Source organism: Ischnura elegans, chromosome 5 (assembly GCF_921293095.1).
Source record: "Ischnura elegans chromosome 5, ioIscEleg1.1, whole genome shotgun sequence".
Classification (NCBI taxonomy): domain Eukaryota; kingdom Metazoa; phylum Arthropoda; class Insecta; order Odonata; family Coenagrionidae; genus Ischnura; species Ischnura elegans.
Window position 1 is genome coordinate 22,049,714 of NC_060250.1, and position 22,954 is coordinate 22,072,667.

Consider the following 22,954-nt stretch of genomic DNA (forward strand, 5'->3'; position numbering starts at 1 on the left):
TTGTGTTGGACTTCAGGGGTCGAATTGCCCCTTAGGGTTTGAGGGCGACCCTTGTTTTTCCGTTATCTCTGCTAAGGATCTTCACCCACTCCCCTCACCAACCTGTTTCGGGTCATTTGTACTGCGCTGGGGTGCGCGGGGGCGTCAGGGGTGTTTGAATCAAGAAGGGGGTGGAGCGTGCGACGTGATTTCTTACGACGTCACGCGAGGCACGGGCCTCGTAAAGGGTAGAAGAGGAAAAAAACAGAGTTTATACTGCCGCTCGATTGATTGTTGAACGTGTCCTAAAAAACTAAGTGAGATCCTTTGTCATTATAAATGCCGTAGCTTAATGATACCGTTTTTATATTTTCCCTTCACCGTTTCACATTCTGAATTTTTGGCCTTGATAAAAATGTTAATGGTGGTGTTAAATTGAGAATCGTGCGTTGGCGTTTCATGCAGACTGGGATAGCTTCCGCACAGAAACGTTTTCTCAGCTTAAGTTGATATTGGTGTCAGTATGGAAATGTGAACAAATAATTAATTCAATGTCGAAATGTATTAATACCAATATTTTCCTCTCAATTGATAATAAAATTACTTTATTAACGTAATAGATGTAAATAATTTTACATTTTTTTAACATATAAAAGGAATTTTCCAATATTTCTGTATTCATTGCCCTTATTCCGTTCCAACGATGTATCTCATTTCCTCTTCTGCGTATTGATTCAAAGTCTCACAAAGTATGCTCCTATATATTCTTCCAGATATAGACAAAAGACGTGATTAAGATGAAGTAAATTGCTAACACTCTTTTGCGAGAGAAACATTTACACGCTCTTCGAAAATTTCTTTATTCTTTCCTCTCTCCACGAATAAAGCTCCCTTTCACACACGATCCCAATAACCCTCCCGTGCACGTCCGCGAGGACACATATTACTCCTCGTAAATATTCGAGTTATGAACAGTATTCGAAGAATAAGCCATTTTGCTCCATGGAAAGGAAGATTAAATGTGTAGAATTATGTATCCGCGCCCTGCGCCATCCAAGGGTTGCAGCATTGGAGAGTGCGAGGGTTGAATTGATAAGAAGCGGTTCCTGCTAATGTCGTCGCAAGTGAGAGTCGCCTCCACGCCCTCTATGCGGACATCTGCACCACATTATGCGTACTTCTCCATTGAATCTCTCTCGGCATTCCATTCTACATATTCATAAGTATACCTATTGACGTTCGAATTTCCTTTTGCTATGCGGAAGATAGCGTCCTCGTTCTATTACATAAGGTCTCACCTGGACGCACCTTTCACAATTCCCTGTATTAGTCTTATGAAGAATAAATATTTTACGGCATATTATCTTTAATTATCTTCTATACCTACATTTTCCAGTTTTCTACTTCCTACATGAATGTAATCTACAGATTTTCAGGAAACCCCTCGTCTAACATTCAATTTCTCGTAATTATGATAATAATGAATGGATGGACGCTTCTGTTACCGAAATATATTTGATTACCTTGCATTTATCTATTCTCGTTTCAGCAATATATCTTTTACCATTTGTAAAAAAAATTCTAAAATACCTTCTTCTTTGAATTTGAGATGACTTTTACGCTTACTAACGGTAGGAAAAACTGAAAATAAATTGCATTAGGTGGCAATGATATGCTCCGTACTATCTCTGACGAAAGGCATGTAGCCTTGTTCAAAAAATTTAAAATGGCGTTATTTGATGTGGCTTTAGAGGCTATATATTCAGCTGATTCGGCTAACTCAAAGTAAAAGAATATACGTACCGTTATTACTATATTGAGCAAGGCAAAGTTAATTTTTCTCTTGATTCAAGCCATTGTCAAGAAATGAAATGATGTCTGTTGATATTCGTTAGTTCTATTCAAAATCAGCGGAAATAAATGATTATTTCGCATTTTGAGCTGTGGCTAGTGGAATTGTTGTAATTATAATTAGAATTTGGACTCCAAAATTCGCCAAAATTCGCCGCCACGAACAACTCTGGAGTCATCTTTCGCTGAAGTTATCTAGTATATGATGTCATTAGGGACATTTAGTGACCAAAGCAAATACCAATGCCAAAGCAAATGCCAGGGTCTGCCTAGAGGACATGTTAAAGCTTGAAAAATGCTGCCTATTCTCTCGCTTTTCATAGGTTTTAAAATGTGTTCGCAGCGTGGTAATGAGCTCTAAGCGATCCTTTCAATCACTAGGTTAGCGATAAAGTAATTTCACTTGCATCCAATAGCATTTAAAAGTCATTAATTTGATTTTTAAGTCATGAATTTGATTCAAAAGTGATGAATTTGAAATTTATATCATCACTGTTACAAATTTTGGTAAATAGCATTAATTCTAATTATTCCCTGTGAAATATGGATCAGTCTACCGTCAGCATCGCGAGGGGCGACTTTTGTGAACTAATTTTAAAGCGCGATGAGAATAAGCGCATCAAGTTAAGCGAATTAGGCTGGGAGCCGCTGGAGAGTCGGAGGCTGCGCGCTAGGCTTCGATTGCTTGAACAATTGAGAGTGGATATCTTTAAGAGCTACCCGGAGAACATAATGTTAGAGCCACACTATATTTCCAGGTCCGACAGAAGCGATAAATTAAGAGAGATATTTTGCGGATAGGTATAGGAATTCGTTTTTCCCCCGAACAATAAAGAACTTTAATAAATTCTAATCGTAATTTCTTTAGAACACTTCCTTTTATGTGAGAACGGCTGGTGTCCTAACACCCCCTGCCACACGACTTTTAGGCGGCTTGCGGAGTTTTATGTAGATGTGGAGCAAGTGGACGACTGGAGAATCATCTATAGTTAATGCACTTGGGAGAGGCGATCATCACACCGATCAGTAATAGTGGTTGAGTGGTTCTTCGACGGCAGTAAAGTCGCAACCCTTGCAGCCTCGAGGTCACGGCTGAGTTCGCAGGAGTAAAGGGGGTAATGCGGGAACTCTTCTTCCCGTGGGGCGACCGACTCTTGGAGAGGAGTCCCTTCCTCTCGCAGGGTGCACGTGATTCCGTCCGAGTGCGCACGCGATCGGCATTTGTCATTTCAGATTTTCCCCTCCCATCCTTCTCTTCGCCCGAACTTCTCGGTTCCCCCAACCCCCTCACCGTAGCGCCTTCCACCCCCCCCCCCTAAGGTGGGGAGGTCACGTGATCAAGGTCGCCTCCGTCTTCTCTTGTGTTACCCCTTCCATCATAGCTGCGGATAGCTCTCGTGTTCTTGTAGGACATGTCGCTGACCCCTCAGGAATTATCCTTCTCTTGCTTTTAATTATGTCCGCGAGGGAATGGACTCTTTCTTTGACCCATGGGTTTATAAAAAGTGTCAATGTAGCACGAGTGAGTGTTTTATCCCGCACGCCGTTGGCTGGACAAATTATTCATTGGACATATAACCGTGGGTAATAATCGACGGATTTACCTTAACGATTAAAATTACAATTTGATCTACGATCACATCCACGAGGTGGGGAGTCACGTGATCAAGGTCGCCTCTCTTCTCTTGTCCTATCCTTCCATCATAGCTGAGAATAGCTCTCGTGTTCTCGTAGAATATGTCGCTGACCCCTCGCAAATTATCCTCCCCTTGCTTTTAATTATATCCGCGAAGGAATGGACTCTTTCGCCCCTTGCGCTTATAATTAGTGTCAATAGAGGTCGATAGACTGAGTTCACGTTTTATACCATACGTTAACTGAACAAATTATTCATTGGACGTTGGTGAACGACGGATTTACCTTTACGATTACAATTAGGATTTGATCTAAGTTGATCATTTTACTTGTGAAAATTTTTAACTACACCGGAAGAGAATTTAAGCCTCCTTATTAGTCTCTTTTCCAGTTGAGGTTAAGATATATCTACCATTTACAGACTCATTAATTCAGCTATAAGTCTTTCAATCCTATAACTATGTGTAAGGTAGTTTTAATCACCAAGCGTTACCTTCCGGACTGTGGGATATAATATGGATGGAAAAATATTGTCCTATTGCTGTTCGAAATCGAGAAAACTATTAAGATATCATATTTATTTCCTGAAATCCTTATAATGCACGAGCAACGGTGTATTCAACAAATATTGTGCTGTGTGTCTTATACTTTATCTCACTTTGACTTGGTAACAGCTATTAAGTCACTTGAACTCCTAAATTCACGCAGGACATAACTTCATAATCGTCTTCAATCACAATGGGTGTTCCTTTTTATGGTGGCAATAAGAATCAGCCTAAAAATATTCCCCCTGGTGCACGCAAGCCTCGAGGATCTAGAGTAGTAATGGAGGTCAGGTTTTTTGTGCTGTTTGTTGTTTTTCAATGATTCAATGCCACTAAAAATCATTAGCTAATGAGTACGAGATCGTATAATCACCATTGGCTCTATTTGCATATAACTAGTTAGATTCAGGTTGTCATTAAGCATTATTATGATATAGTTCAAATTTACTTGACCTTCTTGGCCGATTAGGCAATGGATGAAAAGACCTTAAATAGTTTCCAAGATTGTGGAGATTATCAGCTATTTTCTAAGCATAGCATTAAATTTTACTTCATAGGACCGCAATTAATCCTAAAGACGATGGAATTGTGGGAATTCCATTTAGGTATTCAATAATAAATACTCATGAATAGTCATGGCCATTGATGATCCAAATCTTATTTGAGCTCAAATAGTTAACAAATTAAATGGTCGGTAAATTTGTCAATAGTTTTCCATCGTAATTTTGTTAAAAATTGCCATAGGGATAAAAGCCGTGCATTCTTGAAAGAACCTCAATCGTCTCACGGGCCTTGAAAAAACTTTTCTTATATCTTTCGTCAATTAATGTGGTGAAAGGATGCGTGGAATTATATATTTTATTTCCAAATCCCTCTGAGTGAAATGAGTTTCGGAATCGCCTGCAATGCTAAATTGTAAGCCGACTTGCCGCAATGAAATCGATAGCTAGTAAATGTTGACCATACTGCTGCTGTGTAGTAAGATGTGAATACCATAGATGTAGGAAAAATGATCTTCACGGCGGAGATAAACAATATTGTATGCGAAAGTTAATATCCTTTCTCATGTAAACTGGCTATTATTGTCAAAACCTCTAAGTTGCAATTTTAACTTGGATGTTATTTATTTTTACATAATTAATAGCAAGTTATTAAATTTAAATCCATTTGAAATAACTTTTGTTTCTGTAACTATTTTAATAGGTACCCCTGTCGGCCTAGTTGCGTTTCTCTACGCCTGATAGTTAGGCATATATGAACTCATCGCGGAGTGCCTATATTTTAGGGGCGAACTCAGGGGCTGCATTGCAGGAATAAGGCCTCCATCAGGGGATTTCGTTCCCGTACGGAAAAACTTCAAAAAAACTGGAACCAATGACCTTTTTAGTGTCATACAATTGCTTTACGACTCGCCAGTGGAAAAGTGGTCAAAGCCGTCATGATTTTTCCTGTGTGAAATGTTTACAAATACTTGCACTTGCGGATGACATCTTTTAGATGTGAATGTTAGAGGATCGTCCAACAGTGCACAACTCAGCTGCCACGAGCTGTATGTGCTACCAATGGAAAGACCTTGTTTCTCTTAAGCCCTCCAGAATCCACAGGGGTATCCTAATTGGTGATATGATGCAGACTTGGGGGTCTTTAACTCCATACTACATTTATATCTCCATATCAAGATGACTGGTATATCCATCTGTAAACTTTAAGAAATATTTCCATTTTATTTTCCTCGCCGTCAATATAAAACACACTATCGTCGTTACTCCTTTTTCCGCACTTTTCTCTGGGGTATTATCATTTCACATGATCATAAATAACCTTTTTTTTACCAGTTTGTAGCTGCTTATCCGGATAAATTGATATAATACACTAGAATGTTGCTTTTAATAATGTAAATTATTTTTTTCTGCTTAAATCAATTAACATAAAGTTTAATCGACCTTTTCCTTGCGGCATTAATATCTCGCAGTTGCGCGATACGAAGTGCAAAACGGTTTCACGTGAGACTTTTAATAAATATTTTCTTTTAAATTTAATAAATATTTCCGTTCCGTTTTAATAAAAAATTTCCGTTCGATCTACACCGGAGTCAACATAGAACTCACCCGCGCGGCTTATCTCCCTTTTTCACACATTTCTTTGGGGTCTTATCATTTCTTACGATCTTTCGAACATTTTTTTTACCAGTTTGTAGCTGCTTAACGGGATAAGTTGATATACTACGCTATAATGGTGCTTTTTTATAATGCAATTTTTTCTGCTTAAAGCAGGTAACATAAGTTTTAATCGACCCATTTCCTTGCATAAATATCCCGATCACTGCGCGATATGAAGTGCAAAACGGTTTCAGGTGCGACTTGTTCCTCGTCGCAATCCATGCTGTCGAGATCGTTATCATTCGCGGGAACACAAGCACAACCTCTCGATAAGCACCCCATCCCTTCCTCCCTTATCGATCCTGATTCCCTCCCACCCTTTTTCTCACCAAAGAGATTTCGATGGCCAGAGTGCGTGTTGCTGTGCGAGAGGCATTTTTTTTAACCTAATGTCTTTCTTCCCCCTCTAAGCGGTAGTGTTGATTGACTGTCGGGGGAAAAAAGCCTCACGCATATCTTTCTGACGTCGGTTCCTGCTTTGATTAATTAGCGACCTTAATTAAGGAAATTGTGCATGATAAATTAAAATTCGTCCACACGGAAATTGTAGTACTGTATTTGAACCAACATAATGTATACGCCTACGTTTGAATACAATAATTGGAAGAATCAAGGTGACACAGAAATTGCTAGGTAGCGATCTTCATGTATTCGTTATGGAAAAAAATTGGTCATGAGATTTTACGTATATTTTGAGGACAGTTTTGGATCCATAAAGATCGTTACCTCGTATTTTCTGTGTCTCTTTTATTCTTCCAAGTATTGTATTCAGAAATAATTGTACAAATTATGTAAGTTCTAATACGGTATCATTACCGAAGTAAAAATTAATTTCTCAGTAAAGTCTTTATTTGAAGCAATTTAAGAACAGTTCGGGGGGGATTGCCATTGGATCTCCACCTTGCCAAAGCTTTTAAATATTGTGGAATTAACGATTAAATTGACCTGTGACCTTTGCCGCTTTAATCAATGCTGTATTATCGTTGCAGGCTATCGCCTTCATATTTCACGCAAATACTGAAAATGTTTTTGACTACCGCACTCAGATAGTTTTAACGCACAATCGCTTTTAATCGAAACTATCTAACATTCAAATCCAAGCTTTCGAAGTAATAATTTATTTCTTGGTATTTGGGTCTTTTGTAGAAAATAGCAAGCATATCTTGGTCATGAGCCATCACATAGCTATCTTCAAATGACTGAGGTTGATTAATCTGACTAGTTAATCTCACTGTTGAATTCTTTCCTCAGTATGTGCCATCAATAGTTCGCTATTCCGAAGGAAATGCAAGTAAACAAGATATTCCGACTACCTAGTTGGAATACATGTCCATACTTCATGGTGGAGATCGTAAAAAATAGAGATCATCCAGATTATCATCCTTGCACGTGGTTCTCACGACTTGAAGTCAATTGGAGAGAATTGTTCCTCAATATCAGCAAATGACGGCGATTTTGACGCTTTCGCGTGGTGAAGTATGCCTCTGGAGTACGCGGTGGGCGTGGGGGGAAGCCTCCAGCTGACGGTCGACGGCTTCAGGTTCCGCCTGGAGCGCAGGTGCCGGGACGTAGCGTACTGGAGGTGTGCCGTGGGCCCACCCTCCAAGTGCCGCGGGCGCGTCACAATCGCCGGAGGTCGCGTGGTCAGGGTCACGGGCCACAACCACGCCGCCGCCGAGGAAGGGGCGGAGAGGCGACCCAGACGACGTCGAACTAGCCCCCCTGAAGCAAGAGGGACAAGCACCGAAAGCGCAAGACCAGCAACCGTGAAGAAGTCGATGACACTGGCGTCATGGCGGGCGGTTAGTTGGGAAAAGGCATTCCAAGTTCCCTGGATATTAAATCGAAACTACTCGTAAAAGCTTGAACGTTGTGGAAGGGCTTCATATTAGCAACTATAACACTGAATTCCATAATCGATTTTTAAAATTACCACCGGTTTCGACTACCAAGCCAGTATCAAGTTCATAAACAATTTTTATGTTGTTTCTGAACTTGATAATGGCATGATAGCCGAAACCGGTAGTGATTTCTTAAATAAATTGTGAAAGCCACGAAGTGTTATCATTGCTAATATTCCCTGGATATGTTTACCCTAGTATTTAAACCAAGTGATGCCCGCTTTTAATGTCGTGTTAGTGGCCACACTTCTGGCGGCGAAAAAATATACCTCTAGAGCATGATGTAATCTTGAGCATGTTAATCGTATATTTAGCATGAATTACTTTTTGTTGTCTTGGACGAATTTAAAAATTTGCCAAATTTTCTAGCGGTGCATGTGTGGTCGAGGCACTGCGAATAAATTGAGCCGCAGATGAACCTTCAACGTAAAAGCTGTAGTCTTGAATTGATATACGCTCATATTATTTGTAAATGTTTCACAATTCCAATTACTGTTGTCAAGCTTCACTGCCTGTCAGAAATAGATCTACCCTCACTATGGGTGAGAAAAATGATTAACTTGCATGAGGAGTTTAGAAATATGGGCGATTTTCTGTTAAAAGAACCCTTAATTGCATTTAACAATCTCAAATGGACAATCCTCACGCTTGTTGGCAACGCATTACTTAGTAGTTTGGACTCCATAAAAAATTAATAAAGTGAACGAAAACCGTTATTGTGAAGAATATACACTTTTTCTACAGGATCTAAGTTTTCCCGGCGATTAGACTGGAGGAAGAGTTCTCGGGTTTCCAGCTGGGTCCAAGAGTTTTTCAGCACCGACGTTTCGAGGGCGAAATCTGCCATCGTCTTCAGGGTGAATTAATGAGGGTCATTCACCCTGAAGACGATGGCAGACTTCGCCCTCGAAACGTCGGTGCTGAAAAACCCTTGGACCCGGCTGGAAACCCGAGAACTCTTCCTCCTCTTGTTATACACTAATTAATATGCTCTCACTGCCGCTAACGTACCGGCGGCATCAAATGGTTGTAATTTATTCCTCGATAACACCAATATTTGTGAAATAATAGCGTACATGTTCATCATTTGAAAAGCTAATAATGCAAATTATGCCACCATTAGCTAGTAAATGGAGAAAATGTTTAACTGTCATTTCATTAGTCTATCTAGCTGCTAGTGATATAAATTATGATCATATGGGCGCCAGTCAAATGTCAGTCACGTCACACAATTCCCGGCTCCACCCAAGAAGTAGGTGTGCTCACTTCGACGAGCTTCTCCTAGATAAGCCTTTCAAGGTTTATTTGTGGAAATAAAGCATGTTCTTCCGCGGAAGAATTGAAACAAGCACTGTGCTTGATGAATTATCTAGGCACGGTCGTGAGAAGGCGTGGATAATCGTGAATGGAATGATCACTGGAGTTCATTCATGTGCCTTCGGCGATTATTTACGACCCAAATAACATATTACATGCGGTGAAATCCTCGTGAATCGATCACGCGTCGGGACCGGCTGTTTCCCAACTCCTTCCTAGGCGGTTAACGACCCCCTGGTCTAGTATTCGGTGCGTGGGCGATCTAGGATAGGTGGGCCCCGACTTTCACTCCCGCGTAATTCTTAATCCGTCTCGCTCGCTTTCTATGAATGAAACCGCCTGAAACGTACTACAAGCTTTCGTCTAGGAGGTTTCTTGGAATTTCACTGTGAGCACGCGTGTTGCAAAACCATCGGGTGGCATAAAGCCACCAGTTTTTTTCCTCTAGTCTGTGGAATTCGTTTGCGTCACTGAATCTGGTACTAACCATTTCAAGTTTGGTTGAAAATGGATTGAATATGGCGCGTGTTTCAATAGTAGGTACTGCGTATTTTGTCCACATTAGCGTTTTCTAGTCGGGGTATGGCAGAAACATGGTCATTTTTCTCGTATTCTTCAACTTTCAATCCTCTTTCATTCTTGCGAAGACAGATACGTCTTCATAGAAAGATTGATATTGAGTGTCCTTGGAAAAAATGATTCGTATATTCATGTCTTCAAGGTGCTATGGTTGCGTAAGGCATCCGCTATTCATCATAAGTTGTTGTGTTACAGCTTAAGCTTGCTAAAAAAACATTAGTACATCATTCAATAACCTACAGTTACCATGGAAATGAATTAATTGAAGTAGTGCTTAAACCTCTGGACCGGAAATAAAAATTTAATACAGCTAAGTCATACGAAGGATACCATAAAGAAATGTTTATGCCCATATTTGAATATTCCACTTCGACGTTTCTGTCATATCCAACGGGTTTATAAAACAATATCGCAGATCGTGAGTGGTGTTAAAAAAGGGAGAAATTCAGATTTATAACATTTTTATATACTCGACCACAGAAATTATCGAGGGAATTCCAATAACAGGACGTCATTTTCATAGAAGAAAGTGACGTCCTGACGAGGCATTCCATTAATGACATATTTGGAAATATTGGAAGAAATTATGTATCTTTTTCGAGGATAATGAGCGAAAGTGGGCCTTTCACGAAATAAATTCTCTAAGAAACGTTACTATTTCCTCGTTTTTGGGTGTGATAGCCGGTTTTGAAAGAGACCAAAAAAGGTCAACAGCTTTTGAGTGCCAAAGGCAGAAGTTACCTTTTAGGAGGACTTTACACTGCATTTATGAAAGAAAAATTCTTTTATTGCTCTATTAAAATTGAAGAATATATAAGGTATACAAGTGAAAGATTTAGGTGATAAAGCTTTTTCATTAGCGTATCACGGTGGTGGGTGTTAAGAGGTAATTTAAAAGACACTTTCTTTTGTTAATCATTTTCTACATTCATTGAGGCTTGATCGAAGTACTGACCGTCCTTTATGAATTATTTATTCAAAAATAATGTTTTGCTTTAATAATGCAATTAAATTTTATCATGTATCCTATGTAATATTTAGTAAATGAGCTAACTGTGGAGTTTGGTGATCATTATTTTAGTTCCAGTCACCTCTAGAAAAAATATAGATTATTGATAGGCATGGATATAAAATATTGATATAGGAACCAATTCAACTACACATTTGCTTCAATCGTTTATCGTGGAACTTGCTGGTAACTTCAAGGATTATTCACAGACGATTTTGACAGAATTGCCGTTTCGGGATACCCTTCACACTGGGAATAGGTTTTAGCTTCAGTCTCATGGCGCGCTAAATTAGTCTCTCTTCATACTCGCCTCCACCAACGCCGTTGGCCGATTTATTTTTATTCCTCCTCTCCGCAAGCCAAAATCGATAGCATTCGATCGTTATTTGTGTTATTCTGGAAGTCTGTGACCCTCTTTCGTGTTCCGTGTGACCCTAGCCGCATTGGCCGATATATTTTCTGTTTACGAAAGCTATAGCGCAGGCACTTGTCATCAGGGAAAAGCTTATCGCTCATCGGGTACGTTCCATGCTTTCGTGGGACTGCCCATGATACATTCCTCGGTTGCATTTCTTTTATTTCTAACTATTTATAAAGAAGTAATTTATTTCAATATTATTTATACAAAATATACTCGGCTTTGGAATTTCGTTCGAGCTTAGGATTCGTCAAACGTTTTTCTTGGGAATTTATTCTCTGATAGTCTCCTACGTCCGGAAGTAATCTTCGCAAAAGCGACGCGGTGCAATTTTTCCTCAAAGTGAGTTCTTTTGATGTAAATTCATTTGTTTTGCGCCCCATTAACGTTGTTTGAAAAGCCAAATGGAGGATTGTGTGTGCTTAAGAAATGGTGATATTGTTTGACAACAGAGTAGTGTATTGAGGGGCGAGAGTATCTTGAAAACCGAGATAGGGGGAAGGATGTTGAGCAAGCGGTGAAGGAGGAGGATGACAACAGGATTAATGGATAGAAAATGGAGTAATAGGTTTTTGCTGGACTGAAGACGGAATAAAATTGATATTTGTATGTATAGTTAAATTTTTGTTTTCTCTTTTACTAAAACTTAACCTTAAACGAGTAAATTACCCATGACAACGGAAACGCATCCACCTGCTATATAGTTCACGGCTTCACGGTGTAATTTGATGTTTTTTTAGAGAAACGAGAACGGATTTGTAAAATGTAGAAAGTGGTGTGATGATAGAAGTGTTAACACATGCTGAATCGTATTTAATGCTGAAGACGGTTAACAAAATTCGAAACGAGGTATAAAAAATTTGTTGTCAATGTTATTATTTTTGATTGATATTTTCTCATTTATTCTCCCATTACTACCCTCTGGTCTCCATTCTTTCTAAACCAAATTTAAAATTCCTCGTGAAGACGGTCTCGATTGGGGCATGACGATTTCAACGTGACAACCGTCTTGCGTACAAGTTCCTCAATTCTCCTCATCAATCGCCTGCACACCGAACTTTATAGATTCCTCTGTCGTTGGGAAACTCGATTTCGTCAATTTGCGCTGTCAGTGAAAACTGCACGGGCGTATCACGAGGCACCGTGCGCGGGAAGCGAAAGACACGAGACTTTGGGTGCGCGTTCCGCCATTTTTGTTCACGTTCATTGGAATTCCCACCCCCTCCCTTTTCTTTGCGCTCAACGGTCTTCTTCTGTCCGTCAAATCCCTCCGCACTGTCCTCTGCATGACAAGGTGTGCAGGGCCGCAAGGCGTCGCCGCTTGATTAAACTGTTCCCCTATCGGGATATGGAACGGGTTTCCTTCGGATATCTCATCAGCGCCTCACCATGGGAGTGAACGGACCTTTTCAGCAACATGGCCACCTCGCGTGGGAATACGTCGTCCTCGAGCATGGATTGTGGAGCGTCTCCCTGACCTTTAAGGTCAAGTGTCAGTGGAAAATCCGCGTGAGTCACCCGCTCGTTATTTAAAGTGTGTTTTCTCGTGGAGTGGAAATGAGAAGTTGGAAGAAAATAAGTAGTGCGAAGGCGCAGTGCAAGGGCTCCATAATTTCATTGAAATAACCTTTATCAATTCCACTGTTTACTAATTTAGAAGGTACATCACGTTTTGGCGGTGAAGCTAGCGTTCAATGTCGCCATGGTCAACCCCAATCTATGGCATCTCTCATTGCAGTGAATTTTGGGAGTCATAAAGTTAACTTCGTTGAAATTCAGTGTCAGTTTGCCGAAATCCGTGGTCTGCGACGTTTGTGTATTTCAGTTCCTACTTTTTCCCGTTTCATTCACTCTGCCTCTGATGTGCAAAGTCGTAAGGAGACGTTTTCATCTTTTTGTCTGATTCCAGGCCTTAAGTTTTAATGTGTACTGCGTTGGCAGTGAAATATATGCTTGCCTTTGGATTCATCCTCTCCGTTATTTTTTTCTCACCACCCAGCTTATTTGTGTGGTGGAAAATGAAACGTAGCTTTTTTTTCTATTTTCACGCGAAACATTATCGTTAATGTTTTAGTGTGCTTTGCAGGATCTGTGATAAAAATAGCTTTCGTAACGATCTGACCTTCTTTTCAAAGAGTTTTCAACGGAAAAGCAACGACAAGAAAATGTGTGTATGACGATTCGTCCAATGGAAGATAGATATCTAAATTACTTGATGGGATACCGTTGTGCTTCGCTCGACATAAACAAGTGTGCTCTATTTTTTGCTGAGGTTGCATCGTTGGACATCGAAGTCGCTGAATCGCTTGAAATCAAGTACGCTAACAGATTCCGCTTCACTGTCTTAATAATGCGATTGGGAAAATGGGCTATTTTGTCACAGTCAATTTTATTTTGACGGCAGGACTATTTTGCTCTTTATTCCAATATCTTGTCGTATTGAAAAAACATGGCTTTGTTGTTCGCATGTGAACAAACCGCAGCGTTTCTGTATCAAGAATCTTCTGGAAAGGTAAAGTTTGTGCGTGGAAATAGCAAGTATTTTTTTCCGAACGTCTGAGGGAGTCCTTGAATTCCTTGAAACTCAATACTGTTGCCACGGCCGTCAAGTCGAGAATTTTGACTGTGGCGTGACGGAGTGATGAGTTCTTGCTTTCCGTATTCCTTTATTTTTAAGATCTTTTTCAAACAGCTGTCAGGGAAATTTATTTCATTCCGCCAATGGAAATGCATGCGATTTAACCTAATTGATTCGGCCGTATATTTTCGTGCTCTCCATGGTAATTATTGTCTTATATAATGTATTTACTTGAAGAAATATGAACATCTCTATTTTATGCGTAGCTTTGTATGCATACTCGAGCAGGACTGACCTGTACATGATTTATTTAGAAAGATCTTGATCGTGAAAATTTGAACCATTCGTCTCTTATTTGTAGGTGTCTGTTATGTGATTCTTAAGGCGACAATCGGTGATCATTTGCCAGTGAAATTTGTAACATTAACATAGGAGTCAATATTCATTCAACAAGTGTGTATTCATATTCTGGTTGTTTAATCGAAAAAGGTTACTCCTTTGCGATTTGAGAACAAATTTATGCCCTTTTTATTCTAATATTTCATTTTTATATCGACATAAATACAGTAATTGTTGTAATTAGTTTTGAAATCGCTGGAAAACCATTCCAATCTGTTGTCAGAGCATAGTGATTGATAGGTGTTGCCTTAACTGTAAGGACGGAACAAACTCTTCCTTTCCTTTCATGAAGTAAATATACTGTTTTACCTGGCCACGCTCGAGATTTATAAAACAATTTCGAAACGACTATGGCAGAAGAGCTGCTGTGGATGGAATAACTATTTTTAAGTGTGCATTCTCTTTTTACGTGTGAACTTTTCCCGAGGGGTCCGTCGGGTTATTTCCTCGATAATTGCCGATGATTCGTACGGAGATTTACCTTGCACTCTCTTGGCTAATTACATCATCTGCCTAATTTTGACTATGATTTGAAGTTTTTTTATAATACCTAGGTATCGTTACTAAAATCACTGTTTATTCTTTAGCTTTAAAGTGGTGGATAGAAAGGATGGTAGTGATTGAGATTGGCTTTCGTTCTGCTCCGCAGTGTCGCGAGTCAGGCTTTGCACTTGTAGCGGTGAATATTTGATGTCGCCATTTCGATACCAGACGGCACGAAGGACGCTAATCTAGTGCTTGGGAAATGTTTTCCGTCGCAGACCTGTTAGTAACTATGAGAGGAAAGGCATGAGGAAGAGGAGGGAGATTGACGAGAAGAAATCGCAAGATAGGTATTTCAATCAAATTCAAATCTATTGCAATGGGATCGGGTTGGTGTGGTGGCTAGAGTTTTGGCTTCCCACCACGTGGATTTGGGTTCAAATCCCGGCGGTGGCAGAGAATTTTCAGAGACTGTCCGATCCCTGCTTGAATGTTGTGTGGAGGACATTCCAAGCGCAACACTCCGTCAAATGGTCTAGATCGAAGTTGAAAAATCGAGCTTGGATCGAAAATGGAAGATCATGGATCGAATTCGATTTCCTCGAGCTTTGACTTGTATAACTCGATTTTAATCGAAATCTATTTTTCCATCTCTACACGTGACGACATTTTTTTTACTCTCCTAACCCTCTCCTCCCCCTTTCTTTCACGGGTTTTTGGGAACAGTTGACAGCGCGCGCCATCTTGAGTGAGTAATTAAGCGTACCCCTGTCGCTTTCGGGGTCCGAAATAACGGCGAGGAAGAAGGCCAAGGTTTAGGGGCGACCGCGAGAGGGAATAGCGGCCAGGGGCAAGCGAAAAATGAGCTAATGAGGATGTCCACGCTTCAAAGGGGTAATTAGGGTCGCGGATGAGTTTTTTAGACGCGATCCCCATCCTCACCTTGGCCGATTAATTCACTTTTTCCACCCATTTGGACACGATGAAGGGCACCTGTATTTTTGCATGCCCCTGCTTATTTTTCGCCTGATTTGATATAACATGGTGTACTTTGTAAATTGATTACCCATAAACATGGATCTTCACATTGAAATTATGTTTATTATTATATTTATTATTATTTCCCAAAAAAACTATAATTTTGTGAATATTTTTATTTTTTCTGTAATTAACAGGATTATTAATTTATTATATTTTTATGATATAATTTTTTATCATACCGTTACCCTGGTTCAAATGGCGAGCCCAATTCGTATGGCCGGTACGGGATATTAATAATAATATTTTGTCTAAAGTATTCCGAAGATACACAGACCTAGTCAGAAAAAATATTCTACTGAACATTAATATACAAGAAAAATCAGAAACAACCACAGTTTATGCTTACATATTAGAATACAATATCACCAGTGTTTTTGGTAAAACATTCACAAACAGATTATAATGCATGAAAAGCTAGCCATGAGTGAATCACGCTCTTGAATTTAGCTAAACTAGTAATTCTGGCTGAGGTGGGTGGATGGTTAAATAGCCCGATAGTTAAAATAGGTGGGGAAGATTGGGTTTAGGTTAATCTGCGTCTGTTAAGGGATAAGAAATTATTATTTCTCCTGCTGTAGTATTGTGTTGCACATCTTGTAGGAAAGAGATAGGACCACCATTGAGACTCACTCTCTCTGACGAAGACCATGGGCGGAAACGGTGGCCATGGAGTCTGCATAGTGGAGAACTTGCCCCAAAAATAGACCCCCCTGAAGTCTCCCACCCCGTTATTTTCCTTCTCACATTCGCGCGTCTTCCCGTTGAAGTAAAAAAAAGAGTAAATCAAGCACGGAAGACGGCGGACGTCAGATCGCCCTTCGTGGAACGGCTCCAACTCGCCACTGCGCCACATACAAACATAGACGCTTGCGAGTACGCGCTGAAACGACCGCGGAAGATGTGCCTTTCGCTTCCGCCCATTCATCTCTGCCTCGGCTAGCCATATCCTCGGAAATCACTTCGGAAAGTGTACTGGAGAGAGACTGGTCAACTTCCACCGGTTACCTTCTGGTTTACCCTTGGTAACCCAGGGCTGCATCCAGGAGAAATAAAATTTCAAGACTTCTTATCTTAATAATGTGGAAATTTTCTGCTCAATCATTGTTATTGTTGCAGATACATATTTCGACATAAAACTTTACAGCACAAAAGAACACGTAGTTTAAATTTTTCCCGAATAGAGTTGAAAATCTTTTCCGTTTTGATGTTACTAAGAAACGACATTGAGTTATAATGGGTTATATGCGCTGTAATTTGTCAATTTCTGGTCAAATCTTTCGGTCACTGGTCAGGCGTAAAAAATAGCCGTTCAGTGATAAAACCAATGGTGAGATACTGATAAAAAGCTTTTCAGTTTTTTTTGTAACATTTAAAGCGGTTACTGATGGAACTTTCCAGTAATTTATGAATAAAATGACAATAAACTGATGTTAATCTATTATTTTTGTAACACTATGGTATTTACTGATGAAATACCTGATGGAACTTCATAGGAACTATTGGATAATAACCAGTACCTCACCAGTGCATTTTCTTCTAGGATTACTCTTCCTTAAGTAGTTTAGCTTCTCAGGTTGCACACGTTACTGATACGCTCAGATGAACTCTTAGCCTTTTAGACCCCTGGTCCCATGAATCCCAGCATCAACTTGGAAATATTTGGATCGCGCTTTGGTAGGGTGAGCATAGTTACAAGAGTGTTGAACTCCGATACATTACACTTATTGTTAGTTGCAAACATCTCTTTGGAGGAGTGAGAGGTGTGGGTTCCCTGAGAAAACTCTCCTTCATTTTGTGGATGAATACGGCTTTTAATAGAAGGTTAAGAGCGGATTTTTAATCTGCACACCACTACTTAGGATCTGCAGTAGGGACAGTATCCTTGGCGTGATTCGGGTGTGGCTGTGACCGCCCAAAAATTTTCTACGCCCGTATCTCGCCATCCCAAAAGTTACTATAATACATTTTGCTGACAGTGAATGCTCTACTTTTTATATAAAGTGTTGGCAATTATTTTGTGGCGGAAAAATATTCATAAAAGCCTCTTTTTTAGCCTAATTTTTAAAGGGTCTCCGTACCTCATATTTTCCTTGGTGGAGGGTTTCAGGAATCTTCGGCAGTCGCTACGACCCTACGAGTACATTAAAAATACGTGACTAATCACGATTACCTCTGCTGAATTCCTGAATTTTGTTTCTTTTCCTAATAAAGGATCATTATCTTCTCCTGGATCGTGAGGTTTCAAAATTACGCGACTGATCACCATTATTTCTCCTAAAACTGTACTCCTAAATTTTGTTTATTTTCCTGATAAAGGATCAGTGAGTAATTGGATTCAATATAAGTTTTATTTGCTACATTCCGGCAAAATTTTCTCGACATTTAAGTGCAATCGATTCCGGGAAACTTCGCTGCGGGCGGTAAATAAACATGACCTTTAGAATTACGGTGAGTAGGATTACCCAACACCACGGCTAAGAGCAGTTGCAGCGGGAGTGGTTTAGATATTAGGAGCGTGCTCGCGGAGATCTTGAAAAACATCCGCGCTTGCTTCGCGCGTGATTTTCCCCATGTTAGCAATCGCTCAGCGAGAATTTTTTCTTAGCTTAGCTTTGCACTTCTGATCGAAACACGAAAAGGCTTGCCAACGCGAAGCGCCATCTACCGGCAAATGTTTTAGGCGACACTTACGCTTGCAACACGAATCGAATTCATTGTGTCACCAATGGAATAAATGGGATTATTCTTTTCTAATTTGTCCATGTCTTGCGGTATCGTCAGGCGGTGAACTTTTTAGCCTTATTTTTACCACTTCGACAATTTGTTCTTATTTATTGTTATGGAAAAAATGGTATGGTACTGTGGAAATTCCCCGACTGTCGAAGGATGTGGTAGGTATGGCATTTGGAGGTGGCGACCGACATCTGAGGTCATTCGCGCCATGAGGAGTTAGTAGGAAAGGAAGGGTGGAGAGAAACCCGGCGTCGGAATTAACCTGCTCTTGACAATAGGCGCCAAGGGGACCATGGCTTAATGTCCCATCTGACGGACGTAGTACCCTACTTGAAGTGCCCAAGCACTCAAGCACGGATCGAGCAGTCGCTGAAAAATCTCTGCCACTGCTGAACTTTGAACCCGGGCCCACTGGGTGGTAGGCCAAGACTTAGCCATCACACCAACCTCAACCCGTCACGTGTTCCCCTGTAATAAATGGCGTACTAGCATAGTGATACCTCTCCCACCTTAAATATGGTCCTCCTCGATCTTCTACTGATCCAACAGAAGTGTGCTAAGTTTGATGATGATCACAGGCACTGGGAAACATGAATCATATCCTCTTTATATATTGGTTGAAAATGGAAGATTATTGAACTTTATCTTTCATCTTTCAATTCACACACTGTGAGCCTGTCAGACCTGCCTCCTTAATGGACCCAAAGCATTGGAATGAGTCACGGTTATGAGGGAGAGATGGTGGAGACAGTCTTTATTTGGAATCTCCAAATTAATAGATTTTAATAAGGAATTAAACGTGCAGTCAATGGAAAATTCCAGTAAAAATTACTTTACTTTTTTGCGTCTACATCTATGTTTCACTAGGGTGTAGGAATTACACAGCTGTGATTTTATGGCCAAGTTATCTATATATTGAAGAACATGTTTTTGTGATTTCTAGAAACCATAGGTAGCAATATGAATCTTCTAAATGTATTCATTTCATTCATTATTATTTAAGGGGACATGAACATAAGTTTAGCATCATAAGTAATCTTCTTTCTTTTTCTCTATTTCAGGAGCAACGAACATTGAAGTCTGGTGAAATAACACAACGAGAAAGCCAGAACATGGCAGCTACGAGTATGAAACTTCAAACAGATTCATTCAGTGCAGAAAAAGTGAGTTGATGATCGCTATCCAATTCTATTTCAGTGTGTACTCAAATGTTTTAAAAATATAAATGTAATATATTCACTTCCAAGTTCATGATATACAGTGGTTTTAAGTAGTCTGCCTAACTGAAACAGAAAAAAGGTCAAGTAATGAGTGCATTAGGCACATTTATGATTCAATTTATGAAATTTATGATGCATGTTGTGCTAATTTAGTTAAATGTTGTGGAGAGTGGTATTAAAGATGGAGTAGAGGTCATAACCAGGTGTTAACAGCACCAAAGGACACAATGCCAAGTGATATAATTAACTTTTTGAGGTAACTACTTAAGCTTCCTTTCAGAATCGACCATTGTTCAGAATCATTTGGAAAGTAAAGGTTTTCCTATAAAGTTTAGGTTTAACTTTTTATGAAGGTTTCCTGGAGCAATAAAAAACGGTGAACTTCATGGAGGAATAAAGAGCTGGACCCTTAGCTCTCATCAAAATTACTTTTTGGATGATTTTTAAATGCTAAATTATTGATGTCATTCCACTAATTCATTGTTTGATGTTTACAGAAAGCAATGGCAGCCCAGCAGCAACGACAGACAGTCACACAGACGGGAGTGTTCAATCAGGAGAAGCACATGGCTACGTCCTCTCAGTCAAATATCACAATAACCGCCAAGAGCATGTGCACCAAGGCCTCATCTGCATCATCGTCCCTCATCCAATCATCTCAGGTAATAGCGCAATTATTGCAATCGTTATCTTCATCACTATCAGCTAGATCACATGTTAAGTAGTCCTTAACCAGTGGCATAGCCAGGTGGGGGTCCAGGGGGTCCGGACCCCCCTCCCCCCCCCCCAAAATATAAAAACACAATTATTTTCCTTTACAAAAGAAAAGGAAATATTGAAAAATCATGAATTTATAAAATATTTCTTTAACAAATGAAGTTTTTTCAATTATTAAAATTGTAAAAATTAGTTTTAATACCATTACTTTGTACCCTGTTTTTCAAACATTTTCCCCCATGGTTTTGGACCCCCCCCCCAAACGAAATTCCAGGCTACGCCACTGTCCTTAACTCATAGGTATCGTGATTAACATGCAACCTGGGGTTGTGTTCTCAAAAATTTTGTCTTTAGGAGTTTGAAATTTTCTTGAAGTTCCATTTGCCATAAATAGTTACTTGAGGTTGGTTATAATATAGATACACATGCCATGTCTAATAAGCCTTGTTAATAGTAATATGTATGACTGTTGTGATCAATAGTGCCTTGCGAATTTTGAAAGTAATAATTCAGTTATCAGCCATGATGAATCACCAATATATATGTGTGTAATCTCAAGAATCCAGCGAAAAGTTTGTAATGTAACACCTTCAATTTGCTTGGAATCCTATCAGAATGTCATTGAAATTATTTGAATAAAGGGTATGCACTGTAATTAGTGAAAGATTAGTAATTACAGACTCCATACTTTTATTCCAATTACATTGTGAACTTTCATTCATTATTAATATCAGAGTCTGTGAACAATCCTTAGTCATTTCTTTTTTTGATTGTTAGTTGACACCTTTTTTTATCTTATCTGCAGTTGAGCCAGCAGATGATGAATGGAAGTGCAGCAATTGCCACCAACTCCCCTCTGGCTATTACTTCCGGAGAGGAGGAACTTCTTTCACAGTCATTTGAGGATCTGGAGAGATTGAGTGCTGACTCTAATGCCAAAGAGGTGCAGAGTGCCATCGACAAGTATTCTGCCTACCTAAGTGCTCTGCTGGAGCATGTGCGGAAGCTGACAAATGATGGAGGAGGGGGAGCCGTGAGGACAACAGCTCCGAGGGCCCTGGCGAGAGTCAACGAAATGATGCGCAAGGCGTGGGCCGTTCCCACCTATGGACATGAACTGGGACACGCCTTGTGCAATGCTCTTCGAGATTGCCACGGTCTAAACCTCCTCATCAAGACCTGTGTTGCAGCAGATAACCCAGACCTCCAGTTTTCCTCGGCTTGCCTGTTGGAGCAGTGTTTGACGACAGAGAACCGCTCCTATGTCGTTGAGACTGGTTTAGAAAAGGTTGTGAATGCAGCTTGCGTGTGCACCAAGAACACCAACTCAGCAGAACACTCGCGTGTCGGAACTGGTATCCTAGAGCACCTCTTCAAGCATTCAGAGGGTACCTGCTCTGACGTGATTCGTCTTGGTGGTTTGGACGCTGTCCTGTTTGAGTGCAGAAAGAATGATATTGAAACACTGCGACACTGTGCCGGTGCCTTGGCAAACCTGTCATTGTATGGTGGTGCTGAGAATCAGGAAGCCATGATCAAACGGAAAGTTCCCATGTGGTTATTCCCACTGGCTTTCCACAATGACGACAACATTAAGTATTATGCCTGCCTCGCTATAGCTGTGTTGGTTGCTAACAAGGAGATTGAGGCAGCCGTGTTGAAATCAGGCACATTGGACCTTGTAGAACCTTTTGTGACTTCGCACAACCCGTATGAATTTGCAAAGTCAAACCTTGCCCATGCACATGGTCAGAGTAAAAGTTGGTTGCAAAGGTTAGCGCCAGTGCTGTCAAGCAAGAGGGAAGAAGCTCGCAATTTGGCAGCATTCCACTTCTGCATGGAGGCAGGGATCAAGAAGCGACAGGGTAACACAGAGGTCTTCCGGGAAATAGGAGCCATTGAACCCCTGAAGAAGGTAGCCTCCTGTCCGAATGCTGTGGCTTCGAAATTTGCAGCCCAAGCCTTGAGGCTAATCAATGAGGATGTGCCTCACAAGCTAAGTCAACAGGTTCCACTCTGGAGTACAGAAGATGTGCGTGAATGGGTGAAGCAGGTTAGTCATCACTTTAGAGATATCCGCTTCTTTAAAATACATATTATGATAATTCCCAAAACTTGTCCATTGAGACAGGGGCGCAGCTAGGAATTAAGGCTGGGGGGGGGTGTAGGTGCAAGTAATACCAGGGTGTGTGGTGGTATGGAATATCCACCAGGGTGCGAGATTAATAAATTGTAGAATTTTAAGAAAATGGTTCAAAATGATGAGTTTTAAGGCTTTCTGAGGGATATTTTATTAGTAATATCAATACAATTAAGTAAAATGGATTAAACTTAAAAATATCTCTGAGCTCTAGAGGGGGTTTTAACCCCCAAACCCCCCCCCCTCGCTG

The 22,954-nt window shown here is 40.3% G+C and overlaps 1 protein-coding gene across 3 annotated transcripts in view; it reads left to right on the plus strand.

The window, feature by feature from the left end:
- The window catches only part of LOC124158574 (NAD(+) hydrolase sarm1), a 352,120-nt gene that overhangs the window by 316,339 nt on the left and 12,827 nt on the right, over nucleotides 1-22,954 (plus strand). For all 3 annotated transcript variants that reach the window (XM_046533731.1, XM_046533733.1, XM_046533732.1), the window contains 3 exons: nucleotides 19,689-19,790; nucleotides 20,345-20,509; nucleotides 21,370-22,617. In XM_046533731.1, coding sequence (XP_046389687.1) covers nucleotides 19,689-19,790; nucleotides 20,345-20,509; nucleotides 21,370-22,617 — 1,515 coding nt within the window. The remainder of the gene's footprint in view (nucleotides 1-19,688; nucleotides 19,791-20,344; nucleotides 20,510-21,369; nucleotides 22,618-22,954) is intronic.